Here is a 24538-nt window from a genome sequence, read left to right as displayed (position 1 = left end):
CTTTTCTAATGATTTGTTTCAAGAAGAAAACCTGACCTCAATGAATGCTTTTATCACATCCTTGTCTTGTTCAGTTTCCTTTCCAAAAGTCCACTAGAGGAACTCATATGATGAAACACTTTACCACACTTCTCGTCTTTCCACTGTTTTGAAAGGTGTGGTCGCCACCAACATGACTAGTTTTCTTTGTTTTATTTAATAAAACAGCTGAATTGGAATCATCAGGAGCACTATGTGCATACATTGTAGCTGAATCATTTTTTTCATTAATCAGGGATCAATGGATCTGTCCATTACAAAAACCAACTACAACAAAGAAATAAAGAAAATAAATGTAATTATAAATAATTGTCAATGATACTGTGTTATGCAAAAAAGATGTAAACTTGAGTGGTTTAAATCCCCACCAGCCTGGGCAATGACTGGCAGAGATTTTCATAAGATAGAAGTGCTGAGCATTTGTCAGTTGTTTCTGGAGGACTGAGAAGGGCTATGCTGTGCTTGCATGGGTCAGCACAACAGCGCAACATCAAAGTTGGTCTAATTAACAACTCTAAATTTTCCCCCAATTGTTCAATTTTCTTTTCCCTTTTCTTCCTTCCCCAATTTCTGTGGGTGTTGAGCATCATAGGGTACCTATCAAAGGTACACCAAAACTGAGACACTTTTGCTGCATTTTTCTCCAGCACCATAGACTTTAAATATATGTTTTGCAGTGGTGTGAAGGGCTTGTCCTTATAACCAATTTTAACTCCAAAGTATGCATAATACATTTTTCCCAGAAAAGGAGTAATATTTGACTTCCTGTGTGGCATGATGACTTTACCACAAATGTAGCAAAATCAGTCAGGATGACTGTTGCACTTTTGATCTGTTTGTAACAATGTAGCTTTCACTCATAAAGTTCAAATCATACAAGCCTGCATGTTAATACAAGTCAGAAGTGAGGTCAGTTCAATCCCACCTCTCTCTCTCCCACAGAGTAGCCAATCCCATCTCTGTATAAAGGGTTGCCAGCTATAATTGTACCTCTGGCATCACTTTCAAGGACTTAAATAAAACACAGGGAATTACAAGATTCTTATCATCCTCCTTAGCTACATTTATTAGAATACCATACATTTAATCCTAGATCCAGGATGGGGCGTAACAATATTATGAAAAGGAAAGTTGCCACTCACCATACAGTGGAGATGCTGAGTCACAGATAGGCACAACAAAAAGACTGTCACAGATAAAGCTTTAAGCCCCTAAGGTCTTTGTCAGAAACAGATGGCAAATACACACACACACAATCATGCAAATGCAACTCACACACACATGACTATAGTCTCAGACAACTGTAGCCAGTGTGGATACAGTTGCCAGAAACTGCAGTCATGTGTGTGTGAGTTGCATGTGTGTCTGTCATCTATTTTTGACAAAGGCCTTATGGGCCGAAAGCTTTATTTGTGACAGTCTTTTTGTTGTGTTTCTCTGCAACTCAGCATCTCTGATATACAGTGAGTGGAAATTTTCCTTTTAATAATATTGATATATTTAGTGTAACTATAGGATGTGGAAATTATTTTGCTTTGCGACAGCAAACTTAAAAATTTCAAATACTTGAGTGAGTTATGTATCTAACAGGCTACTACAAAATATTAAGATAGCAAAGAAACTTAACGAAACTGAACGAAGTGAGTTACATTTTTAAATTCAGTGTGTACTAAATAAGAAAGATCATCCAAGAACCTTTGCCCTCAAGAAAAAAAGTTTCAAAATGCAGACCACTGCTATTATGTGTTTTGTTGATTGCATTCTGTGTAAGTGATGCTTCATCAGTGAATAGTATAGTGGCAGCCCTGTCACAGAATTGCATGAATGGTGGCACATCATTATTTCACCACAAGTGCTTGCTTTACTGTTGGGCCAACTTTTTGCAACAGAGTAGCACCTACATGCATGGAAGAGACAAAGTAAATGCCACTGTGAGCTAGACCTTCATGCTGAGTGGACATTTACACCAGAATCCATCACCCATGGGCCACATAGGTGAAGCACAAAACATGAATCCCACTGAAGCATTTGCGAATTTGAACAGACGTTGATCATTCACTCACTACTTTCTGTTGTACCCATGAATTAAATGGCACCCTGTGAGACAATAGATAATTTGCATGTTTGGCCAGACACATACCCCTCTTCTCTCCACGACCACAAAGTTGTACTATGTGCTCAATCACTGAGGACTGTACCCTCCAAGATCAGTGGTCAAGCTGCAGTCAAATGATTGCAACTTGTGAACATTTCAGAGAATATTTTTGCAAGTTTGTCAGTGCACCAACCTTTGCCAGTAAATGTATTATTAAATAGTCACATGTTTGTTAGATTACCACCACCTGAGTGTACACCCCAAACTTTAGGGGTGTGGCAACTCACCACACAACAGACTTGAAAGTGGTGGAAATAAATCTTTTCCTGCTTCACTGATGATGCATGTATGCAAATACATGGTGATGGACTGGATTGGCGAAAGTGAAGAGGAAACTTGAGTGGACTTCCAGTCAAATATTTCTGTGTTGGCTGTAGCTGTGCATGTGGTTTAAATGTTAAATATTTATTCTTTTCATGTGCGTGTTTTCCCCTGTGCATAAGAAATTAGCTATTACATTATAACAACTATGGAGGAGCTACAAAAGCAATGGAAGAGCTGCTGGCATGCTATTGCCTCTTGGAGAGTGAGCTGCAGACACAGCGTGCATGCACAGATCTGGCCCACCTGGAGCCAGCTCATAAGAATTTGCATACACAAAACAGCACCACACCAATGTTACCCCCCACCATAGGGGGCCTTGACTAGCACAGGGCCGGCTGGTGTGGCCGAGCGGTTCTAGGAGCTTCAGTCTGGAAACGCGTGACCGCTATGGTCGCAGGTTCGAATCCTGCCTTGGGTATGGGTGTGTGTGATATCCTTAGGTTAGTTAGGTTTAAGTAGTTCTAAGTTCTAGGGGACTGATGACCTCAGATGTTAAGTCCCATAGTGCTCAGAGCCATTTGTACCATTTGACTAGCACAGGGCATATGTTGGTTGTGCTGCCCCCCTTTTGGCCCTGCAACCCCTTTCATGTGGTTTATCCAAGTCAAGACAAAAGTAACAATGTTACTTGCAAACTCACCAGATTTGTACACTAGTGAGATAACTTGATCAGTACTACATGGTTGAAGTTCAGCATGTAATCACCACTCCACTGATTCATTCCTTGTATAAACAGCTGAAGGAGGAATTAAAGGAGGAATTAATCTGAAGGATTTCATCATCTGAAGAACAACAGGTGCATCAACTGCACCACGAAGAGGAAAGCGGTGACTGGAAACCTCAGTTCCTCTTCCACCTATGAAGCCTCACACAGTCTGATGTGATCCCAGACTCACTGTTACAGACTGTCTGGGTGCTCAGGTACACAGGTGCAAATGATAATAGCCCTGCAGACAGACATGCAGCTGGACACCATTTCATACTCAGCTGATCGGGTACACGAAGCACTAGCAATGGCGCCTAATACTGTGGTCACAGCAGCCTACAACACTGCACCTCACCTACATGGTAGTATACACCTCCCACATCCACTGGCTCAGACTTCAACCTACACCACATAGTGCAGAACTTGCTTGCCCAGGTGGCAGCACTTTCCATACAGGCCAATCAGTTGGTGTGCTCATGGCCAAAGGGCAGCAGATCTGGCTATAGGTACCCAGCAGTCAGCAGTGCAGCAACATCCATTCTAATGGAAGCATCTCTGAGCTGTTACTGTTGAGCACCAATTTCGGCAATGAAGTGACCAAGTGTTACCCACCACACTCACACCAAAATACCAGACTAGATGCACCCAGGTGTGGTGCAGTATCAAAGCATCTAATTATAATGGAATGGGGTGGGAGCATGAGGTACCTGGTCAACAATGGTTTGGATTTGTCCATTTTCCTTGGACGATGTTAAGAGACCTTAGAAAGACTGAAACTCTGTGTCTCATGGCAGCAAACAATTTCCACCATAAAAACATAGGATATTCATCTACATCTACATCCATACTCTGCAAGCCACCTGACGGTATGTGTCGGAGGGTACCTTGAGTACCTCTATCAGTTCTCCTTTCTATTCCAGTCTCGTATTGTTCGTGGAAAGAAGGATTGTCAGTATGCTTCTGTGTGGGCTCTAATCTCTCTGATTTTATCCTCATGATCTCTTCGTGAGATATATGTAGGAGGGAGCAATATACTGCTTGACTCTTCGGTGAAGGTATGTTCTCCAAACTTTAACAAAAGTCCGTACCAAGCTACTGAGCGTCTTTCCTGCAGAGTCTTCCACTGGAGTTTATCTATCGTCTCCGTAACACTTTCACGATTACTAAATGATCCTTTGGATCTTCTCTATCTCTTCTATCAACCCTATCTGGTACGGATCCCATACTGCTGAGCAGTATTCAAGCAGTGGGCGAACAAGCATACTGTAACCTACTTCCTTTGTTTTCGGATTGCATTTCCTTAGGATTCTTCTAATGAATCTCAGTCTGGCATCTGCTTTACTGACGATCAACTTTATATGATCATTCCATTTTAGACCACTCCTAATGCGTACTCCCAGATAATTTATGGAATTAACTGCTTCCAGTTGCTGACCTGCTATTTTGTAGGTAAATGATAAGGGATCTATCTTTCTATGTATTCGCAGCACATTACACTTGTCTACATTGAGATTCAATTGCCATTCCCTGCACCATGTGTCAATTCGCTGCAGATCCTCCTGCATTTCAGTACAAATTTCCATTGTTACAACCTCTTGATGCACCACAGCATCATCTGCAAAAAGCCTCAGTGAACTTCCAATGTCATCCATGAGGTCATTTATGTATATTGTGAATAGAAACGGTCCTATGACACTCCCCTGCGGCACACCTGAAATCACTCTTACTTCAGAAGACTTCTCTCCATTGAGAATGACATGCCGCATTCTGTTATATAGGAACTCTTCAATCCAATCACACAATTGGTCTGATAGTCCATATGCTCTTACTTTGTTCATTAAACAACTGTGGGGAACTGTACCGAACACCTTGCAGAAATCAAGAAACACAGCATCTACCTGTGAACCTGTGTCTATGGCCCTCTGAGTCTTGTGGACGAATAGCGCGAGCTGGCTTTCACACGACCGTATTTTTCGAAACCCATGCTGATTCCTACAGAGTAGATTTCTACTCTCCAGAAAAGTCATTATGCTTGAACATAATACGTGTTCCAAAATTCTACAATTGATCGATGTTAGAGATATAGGTCTATAGTTCTGCGCATCTCCCAGCCAGAATGTAGACTGCATACTGCTCTGCACATCCACATGGAGATTCACTAGACTGAGTAACAAGCCAATGCTGGTCGCAGATTTCCTCATCCACCACAAGCTGCTTGCTGACATTGGAATCATACAGCTGATCAGCTCAACAATGAGTCTGGAGATAATAGGATAGCGACAGCAGGCAGTGTTCTTCAGCTTAGAACCTGTGGCATGCCCCAGACCGCTATGAGTGCAGCACTCCAACAATGCGTTGGCAGCAGCTCGCAGTCACTAGGCTTCTTTTTGCACAAGTTATCAGTGTCACAATCTTGTGGAGTGCTTACAACTGCAAGTTGCTTGCAGTCTACCATGTGGTGAAAAACTTCTGTTCATCAGTAAAAGCCCCTCCTTTCATCATTTTCCCTGACCACAAGCTGATAACTGACGTGTTTTGGAGCAACAATATCAACTATTCGCCACATCAATGACAACAGCTGGAGTAAGTGTCGCAGTTCACCACTGACATTTGTCCTATTACCCAGAAGGACATCATTGCTGACTGCTTGTCTCACGATTGTGCTGCTGTCTCCTCTCCTGTGAATTTAGAGGACGTCGCACAAAAACAGGAGAGTAATGAACTATTGGACAGCTTTGCCATGACACCTACAGCCGCCTACACCTGGAACTAATACCCATTTCTGGTTCCTCCCACAAGATTTGGTGCAATGTTTTGACAGGCGCACATCAGCTATTTCTGCCAGGAAATTCCAGTGCAGTGCATTCAACTGCATCTATGGGCTGTCACATCCTGGTGTAGACACCACTGTGATGCTTGTGGTTGCACGTTTCATCTGGATGGGATTCCAGAAAGAATGCTGGTAAAGGGCATGTTCTTGCACCATGTGCCAGTGTGGCAAAGTAGGGAGACATACTCATGCACCCATCAGCACCTTCCCTGACATGACAAGCTGCTTCACACATGTCCACGCAGACTTCATGGACCTATTTACTCCGTCCCAAGGCAAGCGGAATCTACTGATAATGGTGGACAGTTTCAGATGCTGGCCAGAGGCAATGCCACTGAGACCATCGCCACTGCCTTCTGTGAAACTTGGGTGGCATGTTTTGGGTGCCCCTGTCTGATAACAACAGACTGCAGCTGCAGTTCACCAGTGTACTGTTTACACATGTTACCCGACTGTGTGGTGTGCCACTACATTGAATTCCCAGCTACTACCTAGTGTCTAACAGCATAGTCGAATGGCTTCATCCAACACTGAAAGTGTCCCTGATGTGTCACAACATTGCTTGGATGGAGGCACTTCTACTCATACTCTCAGCCTGCAAATAACACCAAAGGATAAGAGATTGATGTTTCACCTGTAGACTTCATCCACAGTCAATTGCTCACAAGCCCTGGTGAATTCATGCAGAAGGTAACACTGCCACACAATGCCTCATCCCCACCACTGGCAGCCAGTGTGGCATGGCACTAGCAAAATATTTGTTCACATCAACTTACAGCACATGTTATGTTATGAGTAGATGCAGTACAGTCACCACTTAGGCTGCCCTACTCAGGACCACATCACACAGTCACCCGTGATCAGAAGACTCAGCAGATAAAATGTAACAGCAAACTGGCTAAAGTTTCCATTGACTGACTCAAAGTAGCTTATGTCTTGACTGTCCCAGCTGCCGTTCAGTTCCTCAGCCTGGCAGAGGACCTGTTAATGGATGATGCTCCTCATGCAACCAGTCAGGCAGAGCCCCCCCCCCATAACTGCCAGTGATGCACAGACACTGCCAGCTATCACCCTGCAGCAATGTGTGCCTCAGCCTACCTCCACCCCAGCCTAGCAGCCGCCCAGACCCTGACTCCCTCGAGCATACCAGCCCCCTACCACAGCAGCCAGCAGACTTCATCATAAGAGCCAGCCACCATGTCTGCTTCAAATGTCCATGATGCCTTCAAATGCCCAAGCTGCAACATAATGACTTCACACTGCAGAACACAGCCAGCACACACCCCACCTGCTGCCTACCATTGAGACACTGTCTCTGGCAGGCTGCCTCACCAGCCATGAGCTCACCTCCAGTAGAGCTCCAGACATTGCCACCCATCTCACTGACTGTTTGTCTGTTGCAGCTCCTGGACTCACTGTCACACCTCTCTGCCTCTGGCACGCCATGCATTGAGGCTGAATTGACCCCCACAACTGTCACTGTGTCAACTTCCCACTGAGCTCCAAACACTGGCCCCCACACTACCAGGCCTGTCTGTTGCAATTCCTGGACCAGCATTTTGGTCCCGATGACACCGCATTTGCATGAGCCTAGACTCTACATGGTCTCTGGACTCCTGCTGCCACACACATCAAGGCACATCAACTGCCACTCCAAGTTTCTGCTGCCTAATCACAACTGACAAGCCCACTGCCATCGCACTCACACTGACGTCAGCATGAAGCGCATGAGCTCCAAACATACGATGGCTGCAGATAGTTTCCTTTCACTTCTTACGGCTACAGAGCTTGCTCCCCGAGAGGGATGGTGGTGCATCAGTATTCACCCATGAGCACAGATTTTACCATTAGGTCAACTTTTGGCTTTGCTGCAACACGAACAGGCACAGAAGAGACAAAGCAAAAGCTAGTGCAAGCTAGACCTCCATGCTGTGTGGATATTTACTCCAACTGTAGATTCTGTCAGTCATGGACCATGTGGGTCGAGTAAAATGTACGCTCCCCATTGACACATTAGAGAATCTGAACAGCACCGATTGTTCACTCCATTCCATTGCATCCATGAATTAAATGGAGCCCCACAAGGTGAGATGTAATTTTTGTGTTTGGTCGGACATGCATCATTCGGCTCTCTGCAACCAGGAGGTCATACTGTATGGCTGATCACTGAGGAATGTGCACCATCTGGGATAAACGCTTGAGCTATTTACCACAGTCACGCAACCACGAAATGTGAACATTTCAGACAGTATTTTTGGAAGTTCTTTAGTGCATCTACTTTTTCCAATAAATATATTATTATATAATCACATGTTTGATAAATTAGAATTACCTGAGCCTGCACCCTGAACTTAGTACATAGGCATGGCAGTAAAAGCTCACCAAATGACAGACTTGAAAGCGGTGAAAATAACCCATTTCCCACTTCAGTATTAAAGAGATTAAATGATAATTGTCATTTAAACAGTGACAAAATTCAAGTCAAGTGGCATTGTCAGCAATGTGAAGATTGTGGACACACTGCATGTGAAATGGATATGCTTTCTGCCTGCAGTGTTTGCCATACACTTGTTCTTGGGAGAGTGATACATGCAGAAAGTGTAAAAAATCACCTTGCACTGGCAATAGGACTACACTGCATCATTTAAACAATGTGTTCCTGCATAGGTTGTTGAACTGTACATATAGAAGAAAAATGGGAACTTGGAAAAATACTTTTCATGCAATGTGCTGAAAACTCTTAATCACTCTACAATCGGGTATCAACATATCAAAAAGCACTGACAGTATTTTTCAACAGCAGTTGGAGAGTTGCCTTCACAGCAGCCATGAACATACTCCGTATCTGCATATTTTTCGTTAGTGTGGATGTGTGACATTTTACCTAATGCATATAAAACATCAAACATCAAAGTGGATGGGGGGTAAGACACATAATGTGCACACCACAAGCCCAAAAACAAATGTACATTAAATCTATTCTATCTTGAAAACCATTCAGAACAAGGCATGTGTCCAAATGAAGTATTTTGCTTCAAATGAGTGTTCCTGTCATATCCCTGAATATTGACTATTCCTCCTGGGACACCCTGTATAATTTTTTTGGCAGTAGGATGAATAAAACTATTACAATGGAGAACAGGAAGGATAACTGGAGGTGGCTGCAGTGACAATTGATATAAAAAGGTTTCCTAGTATCAGATATGATTCTCAGAAGGACAAAGGAATAGGTACATATATTCAGAGCTGTTGAAAAAGTAAAACTGTAAGCACTGTTACTAATTTTTTGTCATATAATATAAATGGATAGATAAAAAATCTACTGATCAAGTGGTGGCAGAAGAAGTCAGACAAAAAAGTTAAGGAAATGTGGAAGTTTTCAAAGCCAGAACAGACCTGCATAATTACAGACCAATATCCTTAACATCAGCTTGCTGCAGATCCTAGAGCATGTTCTGAGTACAACTGTAATAAATTTCCTAGAGACTGAAAAGCTCATGTCCATGAATCAGCATGGCTGTAGAAATCATCACTCGTGTGAAACACAGCTTGCTCTTTTCTCACATGATGTGGATGAAGATTCCATATTTCTAGTTTTCTGAAAAGTAGATGAAGAGCAACAGGCAGATTCCATTTTCTAGATTTTTGAAAAGCATTTGACATGGAACCCCACTGCAGACCATTAACAAAGGTACATCCTATGGAATAGGCTCCCAGATATGTCACTAGCTTGAAACTTCTAAAGTAATAGAACCCCGTATGCTGTCCTCAATGGTGAGTGTTCATTTGGGACAGGGGTGACATCAGGAGTGCCCCAGGGAAGTGTGGTAGGACTGTTGTTATTTTCTATATACATAAATGATATGGCTGACAGGGTTGGCAGCAATCTGCGGTTGTTTGCTGGTGGTGCCATGGTGCACAGGACAGTGTCTAGGATAGGTGACTATTGGTTGATACAAGATGACCTAGACCAAATTTCTAATTTTTGTGATGAATTGCAGCTGGCTCTTAATGTAGAAAAATGTAAGATAATGCAGATGAGTAGAAAAAACAAACCTGTAATGTTTGAATATAGCAATAGTAGTGTGTTGTTTGACACAGTAACATCTTTTAAATTTCTGGGCATAAAGTTGCAAAGTGATATGAAATGGAACGAGCATATGAGGATTGTAGTAGGGAAGGTGAATGGTTAATTTTGGATTATTGGGAGAATTTTAGGAAAGTATAATTCATCTGTGAAGTAGACAGCATATAGAATGCTAGTGCAACCTATTCTTGAGTACTCCTCAAGTGTTTGGGATCCACAACACATATTATAGAAAGAAGACATCAAAGCAATTCAGAGGCAACCTGCTAGATTTGTTATTGGTCAGTTCAGTCAGCATGGAAGTGTTACGGATTTGCATTGGGAACTCAAGTGCCCTGGATGGAAGAAAACATTCATTTCAAAGACCACTACTAAGAAAGTTTAGAGAACCAGCATTTGAAGCTGACTGAAGAATGTTGCTATTGCTGCCTATATACATTTCGCATAGTAACCATTAAGATAAGATATTAGAAATAAGGACTAATATGGAGGTATATAGTTAGTCATTTTTCCATCACTCAGTTTGCAAGAAGAACAGGGAAGGAAACAACTAGTTATGGTACAGGTACCTTCCGCCTTGCACCGTATGTTGGTTTGCAGTGTATGTATGCAGATGTAGATGTAAAGGCTATCATAAAGAAATGCCATTTCAATTTCAGATTTACTTATGTGATATTGTATACTACTTTCTTGATGCCAATTGTAAACTGTTGACTGTTAAAATTGGTTTCTGCAGAGACTGTTTATTCAAGAGCTTGCCACTTTACAAACTGATGCTAACCTGGAATTTTAAGCTCAGAGTTCTGTACAATTTCCCTAGCATGGGATTCTTGCACAGGACTATCCATAAAAGTGGCTTATCCATAAAACAGAGAAAACAAATACTTCAATAGGTCTTTAAGGGTTTGTTTAATAATGTCAAGAGTTTTAAATGCAGAGGCCTACTCAGCAAATTTCTATTTGAGAGGTCACAATGATCACATTGTACATAACAACATATAGCCATAAAATATTTATGAATCACCTTCTGAGAGAAGTCAAATAACATGTCATTACCTTTCACATATGTCTATCAGCCAGTGCGTGTGACACTAAAATTACCTAAAATTACACTAATCTGGAGTCACACAGATGCACAGAGGTAATTGCGTTTTCCACCTGCCATATTCAATTAGAACAAGGAGTGGCATAAATATTACTATTTGCCCCACGAAATACTGTTTGGTGACTTGTGCAGCTTTGTCTTACATACCTGAAAAGATTACACCTGACAGTCTTGTCCTTTCTTCTGGAGGAAACCACTTTGAAACCAATGATTGTAATGAAGGAACAACAACCCCCTGAAAGTGAAACAAATGATGCAGTAATATCTATAATAATATGATAAAGGTGAATACACTGAGAACTTTAAAAATATAAGAAAAGAAAAAGAAAGCTTGTTAATTTTTAGAAACAAGTAGTTAACTAGAAAACAGTAAATGGCCAGTACGTACCATATAAATGCATTTAAGAAAACTTGTAAGTAACTTTTATTTCACATCATATTGTTTATCATGGGAAATGGCTATGGATCATGTGACTGATTAACAAATGATATATAAGTGTCCAATTAGTAAATGGTAATGCTAGTTTATTACTTTATCTGAAGATCATATTTACAAGCACAATTCTCATATGTGATATAGGATGTTCCTGCTAACATTCACAATGTCTCTAGCATTTGCCCAATTAGTATTGTCAAACTACATAAAAAAGATCACCAAAATTGCTGTAACTGTTAATGTTAACATTTTTTAGTAATGAAAAGCCTGAGTATTTTGTCAAAATTTAACAGTGCATGGAGAGTAGTTGAGTAATGTGAAATAGAAAAAGAAAAAATTCATAAAGAGTAATGTATTCCATCAAAAATTTTCATGCAGGAATTCAGTCTAAAAGAATGGGAGGAAAATGTAGGCAAACTGTGGGTTAAGTTTAAAAAAACAGTTGACCAAGCTCAGGACATATATGAAGATGGTATCTGTTCTTTCGGACATGTCCAAAAGAACAGATACCATCAGTGACCATGCAGCTCTCTTAGAATGAAATGATAATTAAATCAAGACCCTAAGCTGTCGACAGGCATTGATGTACATCAACGGGCACAGTTGAAAATGTGTGCTCTGACCGGGACTCGAACCCGGGATCTCCTGCTTACATGTCAGATGCTCTGTCCATCTGAGCCACCGAGAGCACAGAGGATAGTGCAACTGTAGGGATTTATCCCTCGCATGCTCCCCGTGAGACCTACATTCCCAACTTAATGTCCACACACTACATTCATAGTGCCCCTGCTCATTACACTCAGACAATCTTACCAAGTCCTATAAGAGTTCAGGCAATGCGTGTGCATCCAGCACAGAAGAAGATGGTCAATGGCCGGTTTGCCTTAACTATATGAATATGGTATCTGTTCTTTTGGACATGTCCGAAGAATGGCCTCTCCCATGGTTGCAGTGTGCTCCTGTTGTTCTCCCCTCACTATTGCCCCAACCCCCTTTGTATCTCCAGCATTCTAAACTGCCATTCCTAGTCTGAACGTCACACATGCAATATTAGCAGTAAATTCAGGTGATTTTGTAAATTTCTGGTGTAGTGTGGCACCCAGAGATATTTGCCTAGTTTTCATAAATGTTTGGCAGAGAATCGCACCGAACACTAGTTTCTACAACATGCAACGCTATTTATGGTTCTGTGGATAATTTTACCCATTTTTTAAGAAGTCGCTCATTTTATTGCTATTTTATCGATTTTACCTTCACTTTTCTTAAGAAGATACATGTAATTATGGGTTTTGTGACTAATTTTACAGATTTTTTTTTAAGCTGGCAAATATAAATAAAGATTTCACTGCTGTTTTACCTGTTTTCCAGAAACACACACAAGTATGTGGCTTTAAATGTTTCATAACTGTCACCACCCTTAAGACACTACTTACAGTTTGTAGGCTATTCGTTAAAATTTTATCGATTTTCTCGTAGAATTTCGTAAATACCTGCTTTCTCAAGAAGATACACAAAATACAGAGCTATAAAATGTGTAAATGTAACTTGTAACACCACACTGCATACCCTGCAAGCACACCAATATACTATTGTACTGTATTGTATTGGGACTATTTTGATGACTTTCTCCCACTTTTCAAGAAACACACTTAAACATATTGCACTAAATTTTTAATAACTATCACCACCAAATGTATGTTGCTAGTTACAGTTTTAGGACATTTCATAGCTATTTTACTGACTTTTCAAGAAGATGCATGTACAGCATATCGCTAATAACGTTTGCACCTGCACTTCTCCTGCTAGCATCACTACCAAGGATAAGAAATAGGAGACCTGAGTGCTTTATTTGAAAACTAACTACATGATGGAGGACCACTCTCCAGCCAGCAGTTGTGGCTGAGCGGTTCTAGGTTCTTCAGTCCAGAACCACACTGCTGCTATGGTCGCAGGCTCGAATCCTGCCTCGGTCATGGATATGTGTGATGTCCTTAGGTTAGTTAGGTTTAAGTAGTTCTACGTCTAGGGGACTGATGACCTCCGATGTTAAGTCCCATACTGCTCAGAGCCATTTGAACCACTGTCCAACTGTTTGGATTGCACGTGAACGCCAGACTAGGCTGGTGGAGTGCCATGTTTCTGCAGAACTCTGTGGCCGCCTAACATACAAACATCCCACCCACTGTCGCCGCTGCTGCTTCACAATTTAGTACTGCCATAAGATAACTCCTTGGATAGCATACAAATAATTGCAATGTCTGTATTCAAACAAACATCACACAGCATAGTGCCCCCTTAAAAACAAGCAAAACAGTAGCTTCTGTACTTCGCACAGCAATTCCTATCACACTACAGAACACTCAGCGTCTTCATCACAACAATGTGCTTCTCAATATGTGATGACATCCGGGCCAAGGGAGCCCCCATAACAGACCTACGTGAAAAAAAAAATGTAGGTACCTCCCCTGCTTTCCCCATCCCTTATGACGACTCACTTTCAAAAGCATTGTCATCTTTAACGTCTGATTAGATGGGGCAAAGCTTCTATATCCCCGCCAGACACTTGAATGGGACAGAAGTCTTTAAGGCTTGGAGGGCGTCAAAAGAACACAACACACCTCTGAGCCCACTAAATCATACTTGACGTAAGGAAGAACAAGAGTAGAGATACACGTCAATATGAAGCAGAGCACAGAAACACATAAACAATGATCACAGGCAAGTGTCCCGAGACAATAAAAGGAGAAATGAACGATTTTAATAATTATAACTGTTGTTGTTGTTGTCTTATGGTAGCATAACAATGTAAACCACAGGTTACTTTCTAGAAACAAATATTCTTTTCTAAGGGAGATGTTACTTACTGAAGCAGCTCCCTCCAGAGCTCGTACAACCATAAAGAAGTATGTGTTCACATATGCTGTCCATGGCGATACTACAGTGAGGAGCCCAGCGATAAATAAACCAGGCCCACATATATACCGAGCTCCATATTTTTCACCGAGAAAACCACCAAGAAGCTGTGTGGCAACATACCCATAGTAGTAAGAAGCTAGCACTTCGGCCTGTGTCTGCGCATCCCAGTCAAAGTCACCAGTAGTCTGAAATCATAAACAAGAAAGTAAATATTATATTAATGAATTTTAGCTTAGGACTGTCTACATGCAACAGGAATAACTGTAGTATTTAATCTGCCAGATGCGTTTCGTCACAGTTTGTTAAGATATCAGCAGGTGGCTAAAATACATATATAGTTTCATTTGTGTGCAGCACTTTCAAATTACATATTCAGCTATTGTACATGCAAGCTACCAACAACAGTTCTGATCCAGGCATCTGTGCTTGACCTCATTCATCTAAATACCAATTAGAGAGTATGCCTGACGATGTCTTTGTTGCACAACGTTCGTAACATTCACAAAGGCACAGATTGTTCTTCCTGAATCCGCGAAAGTTTCAGTTCAGTTACAAGTACGCCGCTTACAACAGCCACATGGACCAGTGCTCGCCAACCCGTGAAGTTCGTGAAACCTCCTCTCTTAGATACCACCAACAGAGCTTGACCATTCTTCGACTACCAATTCTTTCATGCACCATTGTGACATGTGGTCAAATATTGTTGCCCCAAATGAGCAATTACAAACACTGTGAAATTAGTTCTGTTCGTAGCAATTTTTTGCAGATGAAATGTCAGCCCTCAATAAATAGCTTTATCTAAATTGTCGTTGGTGTTTAGTTTCTTGAAGATTTCATGGCTGCTAATGTGCCGGCATTGCTTAACATTTAACTTCGAGATGCACCTTTGATACCAAAATTTCCAGACTGGAAACGGCGTAATCAGCTTCGTGCCACATATACTGATATTGCATAATGTTCAAAAACATCAGAAATTAATTCCTTTTTTGTAAACAAATTTCTGCTCAGACATGTTATGTGTTTCCAATCAGTTTCAAAATTCATAACTTTCTTATGTAGATTGAAGGTGGAAGGAGGATAAAGGGAAGGAACTAATGACTACGTCGGGACTTTATGTGTAATCAGTGGTGATGAGTAAAAATATGTGCCAGACCGGGACTCGATGCCAGAATCGCCTGTTTCTTTTTTATTTTATTATTTTTTTATCTCGTTTTGTTCGTTCTATTCATTCGGGACGAACGTCCCATGACGCTTGTCCAAGTTCATCGTTAATCTGTTAACCCAATTTTTTATTACAGACGGCAGCTAACGCTCTGACCGAACACACTGAGCTACCACGCCGGCGTTTCTTTTGCAATTATATTAATCACTGTGCCACTCATCTACATCTAGATCTACATCCATACTCCGCAAGCCATCTGATGGTGTGTGGCGGAAGGTACCTTGAATACCTCTATCGGTTCTCCCGCCTATTCCAGTCTCGTATTGTTCGTGGAAAGAAAGATTGTCGATCTGCCTGTGTGTGATCTCTAATATCTCTGATTTTATCCTCATGGTCTCTTCGCGAGATATACGTAGGAGGGAGCAATATACTGCTTGACTCCTCGGTGAAGGTACGTTCTCGAAACTTCAACAAAAGCCCGTACCGAGCTACTGAGCCTCTCTCCTGCGAAGTCTTCTACTGGAGTTTATCTATCATCTCCGTAACGCTTTCGCGATTACTAAATTATCCTGTAACGAAGCGCGCTGCTCTCCGTTGGATCTCCTCTATCTCTTCTATTAATCCCATCTGGTACGGATCCCACACCGGTGAGCAGTATTCAAGCAGTGGGAGAACAGGTGTACTGTAACCTACTTCCTTTGTTTTCGGATTTAATTTCCTTAGGATTCTTCCAATGAATCCCAGTCTGGCATCTGCTTTACCGACGATTAATTTTATATGGTCATTCCATTTTACATCACTCCTCATGCCTACTCCCAGATACTTTATGGAATTAACTGCTTCCAGTTGCTGATCTGCTATGTTGTAGCTAAATGATAAACGGTCTTTCTTTCTATGTATTCGCAGCACATTACACTTGTCTACATTGAGATTCAATTGCCATTCCCTGCACCATGCGTCAATTCTTTGCAGATTATCCTGCATTTCAGTACAATTTTCCATTGTTAAAACCTCTTGATATACTACAGCATCATCCACAAATAACGTCTGTGAACTTCCGATGTTATCCACTCAGACACAGTGTTTACTGTACATGCTCCCTGGCCGACTCAGACTCCCCCTAGCGCGGCCTATCCGTAGTCCCTGCCCATGTCCTCCATGCTCGCTAACTTCAGATTTCTGCTGGAGGTCGAATATAAATGTGCATCTGCACTGAAGCTTGGGGATTCATTTCTGATCGAGAGGAATTGATTACATGGCAGCATGGTCAGAAAGAACAGATACTACACATTCTTATAATTATAGTCTTTCCTGGGATAGGTTCTACTATGTGCTTGGGCAGTCCCAGATTGGAATACTATCTCCAGAATTACAAATCGAAAAGCCATCTACTACAAAATACTAACAAACTTTTCCTCCAACCCCTTATGTTGCTTTCGTTTTTTTCTTAAACTGCAGTAAATCATGCGTTCTCCATTGCTTTAAAAGCCTATGTATATACAGTAGCTTTAACTTTTTTCTTCTTAAGTGAAAGTATCCATTAAAAATTCAGTGTTTCTTTCACTAAATTATTATACATTTCTCACTGTAAGAGAATTTTTTAAAATGTTATTGCCAAAGCAAAGAAATTGTTGAATTTTAAATTGTTCTTAATTCAGCGCTATTGAAATATTGTCGAGTACAACCTCTGATCTTTCGAATATGCCTTACACAAATGTGTTAAAACTTGTTACATTATTGGAAAACAATGATTTCAGCAATACTTTCACTAAAATACTACAACTTAAAATACGTGCATCTATGTGTACTCTCACAAGTCAGTGCATTATGAGCAATCATCCATCGTGTAAGTGAGCGAACCTAGATTATATGAGGAGCACGTGATAAAAGAAACGTAGGCCAATGTAATAAATGTTAGCAAGAGGGTGAGTCATCATCGATGCATGTACGACTAGAGAGAATGGAAAATGCTGCTGATTACAGTGATTTTAGAAATGGTTAGATTGTGATGGCAAGTAGAAGGAAACGACTGAACAGAATAAGTGAAGCTCGTGGTATAATTAAGCACATTAGCTAGCATCCAAGGAAGATAAACAAATTATACACAAGCCATTAGAAAAGTATAAGAGGTTGAACGTATCGTCGAAAAACGTGGATTTCTGGAGCTAGATCGGTCTATAAAGCAGAATCTTCGTTTGTCAGTGGTTGAAGTGCAGCACAAAATCCATCGCACATAGGTTGAACATGAGTTCGACTAGCATGTGTGGTTTTGTTGATGCCATTAAGGTAGCAGGGGGCATAGATGCATTGTGATTCGGCCGCAGAATGAAGGAAACTAAATGCCTGATCACATCATTTCGAAGATCATATCGACACACGCCCAGAATTCCTCCTCGAGATATATATCACAGAACCGAAATAGACTGAAGGCGGCAGTATTATGCCAGGAGGACATTCACACGGAAATCCTTGGCACTCGCGGTTGCAAGAGGTACTACAAAGAATGCAAGTACATATTTTGCTGACAATTTTTGCATCCTTTCGTGGTTGATGTGCTATACAAAGACCGTTATACTTTCCAGCAGGGCCTGTGTCAATACCACAAGGCTTCCAGTTAAAGAATTCGAGTAGTGTCTTGGCTTCCCTTTCCAAATTTGGAGAATAACAGAGACGATCTTCTGTTTATTTAGAGAAGTGCATCGCTTGCACGGACAATTGAACACCACATAATCCTAGCCACCATGAACTTGCAGTAGCCGTGCTACGACGAGCGACACGCTTTTACGTATCAGAAACCAACGCCATAGGAAGCGGATGGTGATACGTTATAGCTTGCTGTCGTATGATCACATTATGAATTTATACTTATATGTTTCGTTTTCAGTTTAGTAGGTACCATACTTTTCGACATTATTAAGGAGAAAAGTTAAATTTTGAGAAGTTAAAAAACCAGCAGTGTTATCGTCTAATTTTATTGGATTACTAAACACTTTGATTGGAATTCATATCAATTGCGCTAAGCGATACCGGAGAATGCGGTTTTTAGGGACTGAAAAAGAAACGTGTTGTTAGTTCCCACCTGAGTTGTATTGCCATCTCCGGCGTTGCTCTCCGTTGCTGGACAAGCATCTATCGTCCCGTCATCACTGCTGTCAGAGCTGGTATTTGTTTTGACCATAGCGACGATGGCCACTGACAGATTCACCTTCAGCGTGTACTGCAGACATAGGCCGAAAAACGCCAAAATCGCCACGATGTAGCGAGCAGGAATGAGGTCTTTGCATCCTAAAGAACAGGCATTAAGTTGAAATTGCGGTTGTTTGATTATTATATGCAACACAAAGTGAAACACTTCCAGTGATAACTATGAAATTACATTTTGTCAGATATATGTAAGAACAGCTGTCGGTTCTATATCTAGTGCAAGATTTTCAAAACTCAGAGACACAAACAACACCTCGCACACGTCAGCTAATTTGGCGTAGTTTTAAGAAACTGTAGCTCATTTATTCAGCTGTGGACGTTCACTGCTCTTACCTGAGATTAATTATTCCTAAGTAAAGAGTCAGCGATGAAAAAGGTCTCTTATCTTTACATTCTATGTTAAAATGGCGAAAAAATCGTCTGTTGCAAATTATATACAGTTAACCCCTTTTTAATAATATTGCTGACAGCATTTGAAATCTTAGGCAGAAAAGTGAACCAAAATAATAAGATGAATACTTGACTCATAGATTAAGTGAGCATATGTCAAATAAAATATTCTATTCACTGCACCTTTATTCTTTGTCCAGCTCAACTCGATATGTATGTAGCTAATGTACTGAAGGGTTCGACAATAAGAAATAACTTTCAGTTCATACAGTCAAAGTGTACAACAAAACACAGTATCTGAAAACTGAGTAATCTGTGGAAGTAAGCCATAAGAATGACTTCAGCGTAAGGTAAAGTATGATCTGAATACAAGTTCTGTATTATTAAGTTGGAATGAAAGTGTCTGTCTAAATTATAGGAATCCATTTAACAGAGCACAAAACACAATCTGACAGAACATCAGATAAATAAGATACTTGAGTATCCACAGTAGAAACCCGGAAATACGAAGTAAATAATTTAATAAAACTGTAGATGAACCTGCAAATGTTTAATACCACTATGTAAGGTTAGAGGAATTATCGTTACAAAATATTTGGTCGACACCGCAAATAGACTATGTAATATTAGTAGATGCGCAAAATCGTGCTATGCATAAGAATGAATACCACCAGTATTGATTTTTTATCTGAACTTCAAAAGCAAGACAGAACTGGTTCCGGCCACACCAGAGAAAATGGGAACAGAGATGCAAGGAAATTGGCAAGTAGTGCACTTGCACGGATCATGGGGCTGCAGCAGCACAACTCAGCCTTTCTACAGAAATGAGAAACCTATGCAAATGCAGTTATCAACATAAAGTGCCCCCACACCGAATGCAGGGCGACGTGGCGAACGCATCGCACCGGTCAACTAGAACCACTGGCTGTCGGGCCAGGGATGCGAGAGTTTCGGTCGTGCGCGATATACAGGGTTATTACAAATGATTGAAGCGATTTCACAGCTCTACAATAAATTTATTATTTGAGATATTTTCACAATGCTTTGCACACACATACAAAAACTCAACAAGTTTTTTTAGGCATTCACAAATGTTCGATATGTGCCCCTTTAGTGATTCGGCAGACATCGAGCCGATAATCAAGTTCCTCCCACACTCGGCGCAGCATGTCCCCATCAATGAGTTCGAAAGCATCGTTGATGCGAGCTCGCAGTTCTGGCACGTTTCTTGGTAGATGAGGTTTAAACACTGAATCTTTCACATAACCCCACAGAAACAAATCGCATGGGGTTAAGTCGGGAGAGCGTGGAGGCCATGACATGAATTGCTGATCATGATCTCCACCACGACCGATCCATCGGCTTTCCAATCTCCTGTTTAAGAAATGCCGAACATGATGATGGAAGTGCGGTGGAGCACCATCCTGTTGAAAGATGAAGTCGGCGCTGTCGGTCTCCAGTTGTGGTATGAGCCAATTTTCCAGCATGTCCAGATACACGTGTCCTGTAACGTTTTTTTTTTTTTCGCAGAATAAAAAGGGGCCGTAAACTTTAAACCGCGAGATTGCACAAAACACGTTAACTTTTGGTGAATTGCGATTTTGCTGCACGAATGCGTGAGAATTCTCTACCGCCCAGATTCGCACATTGTGTCTGTTCACTTCACCATTAATAAAAAATGTTGCTTCATCACTGAAAACAAGTTTCGCACTGAACGCATCCTCTTCCATGAGCTGTTGCAACCGCGCCGAAAATTCAAAGCGTTTGACTTTGTCATCGGGTGTCAGGGCTTGTAGCAATTGTAAACGGTACGGCTTCTGCTTTAGCCTTTTCCGTAAGATTTTCCAAACCGTCGGCTGTAGTACGTTTAGCTCCCTGCTTGCTTTATTCGTCGACTTCCGCGGGCTACGCGTGAAACTTGCCCGCACGCGTTCAACCGTTTCTTCGCTCACTGCAGGCCGACCCGTTGATTTCCCCTTACAGAGGCATCCAGAAGCTTTAAACTGCGCATACCATCACCGAATGGAGTTAGTAGTTGGTGGATCTTTGTTGAACTTCGTCCTGAAGTGTCGTTGCACTGTTATGACTGACTGATGTGAGTGCATTTCAAGCACGACATACGCTTTCTCGGCTCCTGTCGCCATTTTGTCTCACTGCGCTCTCGAGCGCTCTGGCGGCAGAAACCTGAAGTGCGGCTTCAGCCAAACAAAACTTTATGAGTTTTTCTACGTATCTGTAGTGTGTCGTGACCATATGTCAATGAATGGAGCTACAGTGAATTTATGAAATCGCTTCAATCATTTGTAATAGCCCTGTACTTGGACGCTGTTTCAGGGAGCGTTCATGCGCAGTGTTGGAGTGTGGTTTCAGCGGGTGTGTATATTTGCGTTGTTTGTGGGCGGTGTTGTTATTTAGTTGCCAAAACGAATACGATGTAGTCCTGTGGAACGGCTTGCCATGCCATTTCCACCTGGCGCCTCAGTTGGACCAGCGTTCGTGCTGGACGTGCAGACCGCGTGAGACGACGCTTCATCCAGTCCCAAACATGCTCAATGGGGGACAGATCCGGAGATCTTGCTGGCCAGGGTAGTTGACTTACACCTTCTAGAGCAAGTAGGGTGGCACGGGATACATGCGGACGTGCATTGTCCTGTTGGAACAGCAAGTTCCCATGCCGGTCTAGGAATGGTAGAACGATGGGTTCGATGACGGTTTGGATGTACCGTGCACTATTCAGTGTCCCCTCGACGATCACCAGTGGTGTACGGCCAGTGTAGGAGATCGCTCCCCACACCATGATGCCGGGTGTTGGCCCTGTGTGCCTCGGTCGTATGCAGTCCTGATTGTGGCGCTCACCTGCACGGCGCCAAACACGCATACGACCATCATTGGCACCAAGGCAGAAGCGACTCTCATCGCTGAAGACGACACGTCTCCATTCGTCCCTCCATTCACGCCTGTCGCGACACCACTGGAGGCGGGCTGCACGATGTTGGGGCGTGAGCGGAAGACGGCCTAACGGTGTGCGGGACCGTGGCCCAGCTTCATGGAGACGGTTGCGAATGGTCCTCGCCGATACCCCAGGAGCAACAGTGTCCCTAATTTGCTGGGAAGTGGCGGTGCGGTCCCCTACGGCACTGCGTAGGATCCTACGGTCTCGGCGTGCATCCGTGCGTCGCTGCGGTCCGGTCCCAGGTCGACGGGCACGTGCACCTTCCGCCGACCACTGGCGACAACATCGATGTACTGTGGAGACCTCACGCCCCACGTGTTGAGCAATTCGGCGGTACGTCCACCCGGCCTCCCGCATGCCCACTATACGCCCTCGCTCAAAGTCCGTCAACTGCACATACGGTTCACGTCCACGCTGTCGCGGCATGCTACCAGTGTTAAAGACTGCGATGGAGCTCCGTATGCCACGGCAAACTGGCTGACACTGACGGCGGCGGTGCACAAATGCTGCGCAGCTAGCGCCATTCGACGGCCAACACCGCGGTTCCTGGTGTGTCCGCTGTGCCGTGCGTGTGATCATTGCTTGTACAGCCCTCTCGCAGTGTCCGGAGCAAGTATGGTGGGTCTGACACACCGGTGTCAATGTGTTCTTTTTTCCATTTCCAGGAGTGTATATATTCTGTATTGATATAAAACATAGTGCATGCAAAATAGTGTGGCTGGAGATGCGCAGACGGCAGAGCACGCCTCGGGAGATCCGGGCAGTCGCTGTGGTGGGGAAGTGCCGTTCTACACTGAAGCCAACACTCAAGTATTTTTTAAATATTAAGCAGGGCCCCTTCACTCCCACACCTGCATGGTGACCATTGAAAAAGATCTGTCACCTCTTCTTTGGCTAGTATCTAAAAAGAAATCCGCCGAATAGGCAGCGATTTATTTTCGCCTGGTTTGTTAATCATTTGTGACTTTCAGAGAAGTGTCACGAGTGGGGAATTTTGAATGAAACCTACACATTTCTCTTGTTTCCATGTTAACATTTGCTTGTTTTGCCAAAGGAGTTTACGCAGTCTCACGTCACTAACATATTGTGCAGACGCAATTGCGAGAGAATTCTGAAACAGTGGTTTATTAAGCCTATTAAGCGAGGAATTGAGGAAAATTAAGGTCAGTATCTTATGAAAAAGTACATAATCGAAACGTGGAATCACTTCACTTATGCTGTTCCAAAACTCATAGCGTTCTCGTTTTATCAGCTATTGATTGCCCTCAAAATTTACACTCTTACATCGGAAAAGACTGTAATTAGCGGAATAACACAGTAGATAATGAACTTTTGCATAATAACCATAGAGCAAAATACTCTTCTCTTTGTGTGCTATCATTTACCAAACTCTCATTTAGATATCTCAAACCGTTTATGAAATATGAGTGAGGTGGATATTTCGCTCTGGCTCCGTCACAGGCGCGGTAAGATAGCAAATGAATGCCCTATGTCATTTCAATTTTCTCAAGATTGGTGACAGATAGAGACCTCCACCCAAGTCTATAGAAAAATTAAATATTTCAACTAAATTTCATACGTAGCAACATATTATATAATGTGCATCAAACGCAGAATCACAGCGACCCCTATTTTTCATTGCAAACTTTTCCGAATTTCCCACAGTGTCTAATTTCCACGGAAATATCACAAAAACTATGACCATTAACGAAATGATGGGCACATCATAATGAACCTGACATATAAAGCTACAATCATGAAAAAACGAAAATTTTTTACCAAGTAGTTTCTGTAAAATCGTTTGAGAAAGACTGCAGGGTATGTGTGTCGATTCCGTCATCGACGAGCGTCCGAAAGGTGGCAACCGTTCTCATTCTGAACAAACGGAAGAACTCTCCCAGCGCTTTGGATGAAAACTGATCACCGTATCCTGCGCGACTTATACACAATAGACTAACAGTAAATGATACGTGGTTCGAATTATGTGAAAAAAAAACCAAAGAGAAATCTCTGTTCCCATTTTCTCTCTTACAGATTTATTTATGTTTCTTCACTACCATTTCCACCAATACTACCGGTAAGCCCACCGTTTACTACGTCATTCATGTAGTGTACCAAAAGTAGCGTATTTTTAGTAAAGCGCAATTGTAGACACTACAAACTAATTAAACGGCCCAGCAGTATGTACAGATACGACTCCTACAAATTGCTGATGGGTTGGCTGCCAGTGA

At 42.2% G+C, this 24538-nt stretch overlaps 1 protein-coding gene across 1 annotated transcript in view; it reads right to left on the bottom strand.

Moving 5' to 3' along the window:
• Nucleotides 1-24538, bottom strand: part of LOC126157495 (sialin-like) — a 64315-nt gene that overhangs the window by 26137 nt on the left and 13640 nt on the right. The window contains exons 2-4 of the mRNA XM_049916378.1: nt 18840-19045; nt 14547-14783; nt 11394-11481 (exon numbers count right to left, since the gene is read on the bottom strand). Of these exons, the coding sequence (XP_049772335.1) occupies nt 11394-11481; nt 14547-14783; nt 18840-19045 (531 nt within the window). The remainder of the gene's footprint in view (nt 1-11393; nt 11482-14546; nt 14784-18839; nt 19046-24538) is intronic.

Source organism: Schistocerca cancellata, chromosome 2 (assembly GCF_023864275.1).
Source record: "Schistocerca cancellata isolate TAMUIC-IGC-003103 chromosome 2, iqSchCanc2.1, whole genome shotgun sequence".
NCBI lineage: Eukaryota > Metazoa > Arthropoda > Insecta > Orthoptera > Acrididae > Schistocerca > Schistocerca cancellata.
This window is presented reverse-complemented; position numbering and strand designations above follow the sequence as displayed.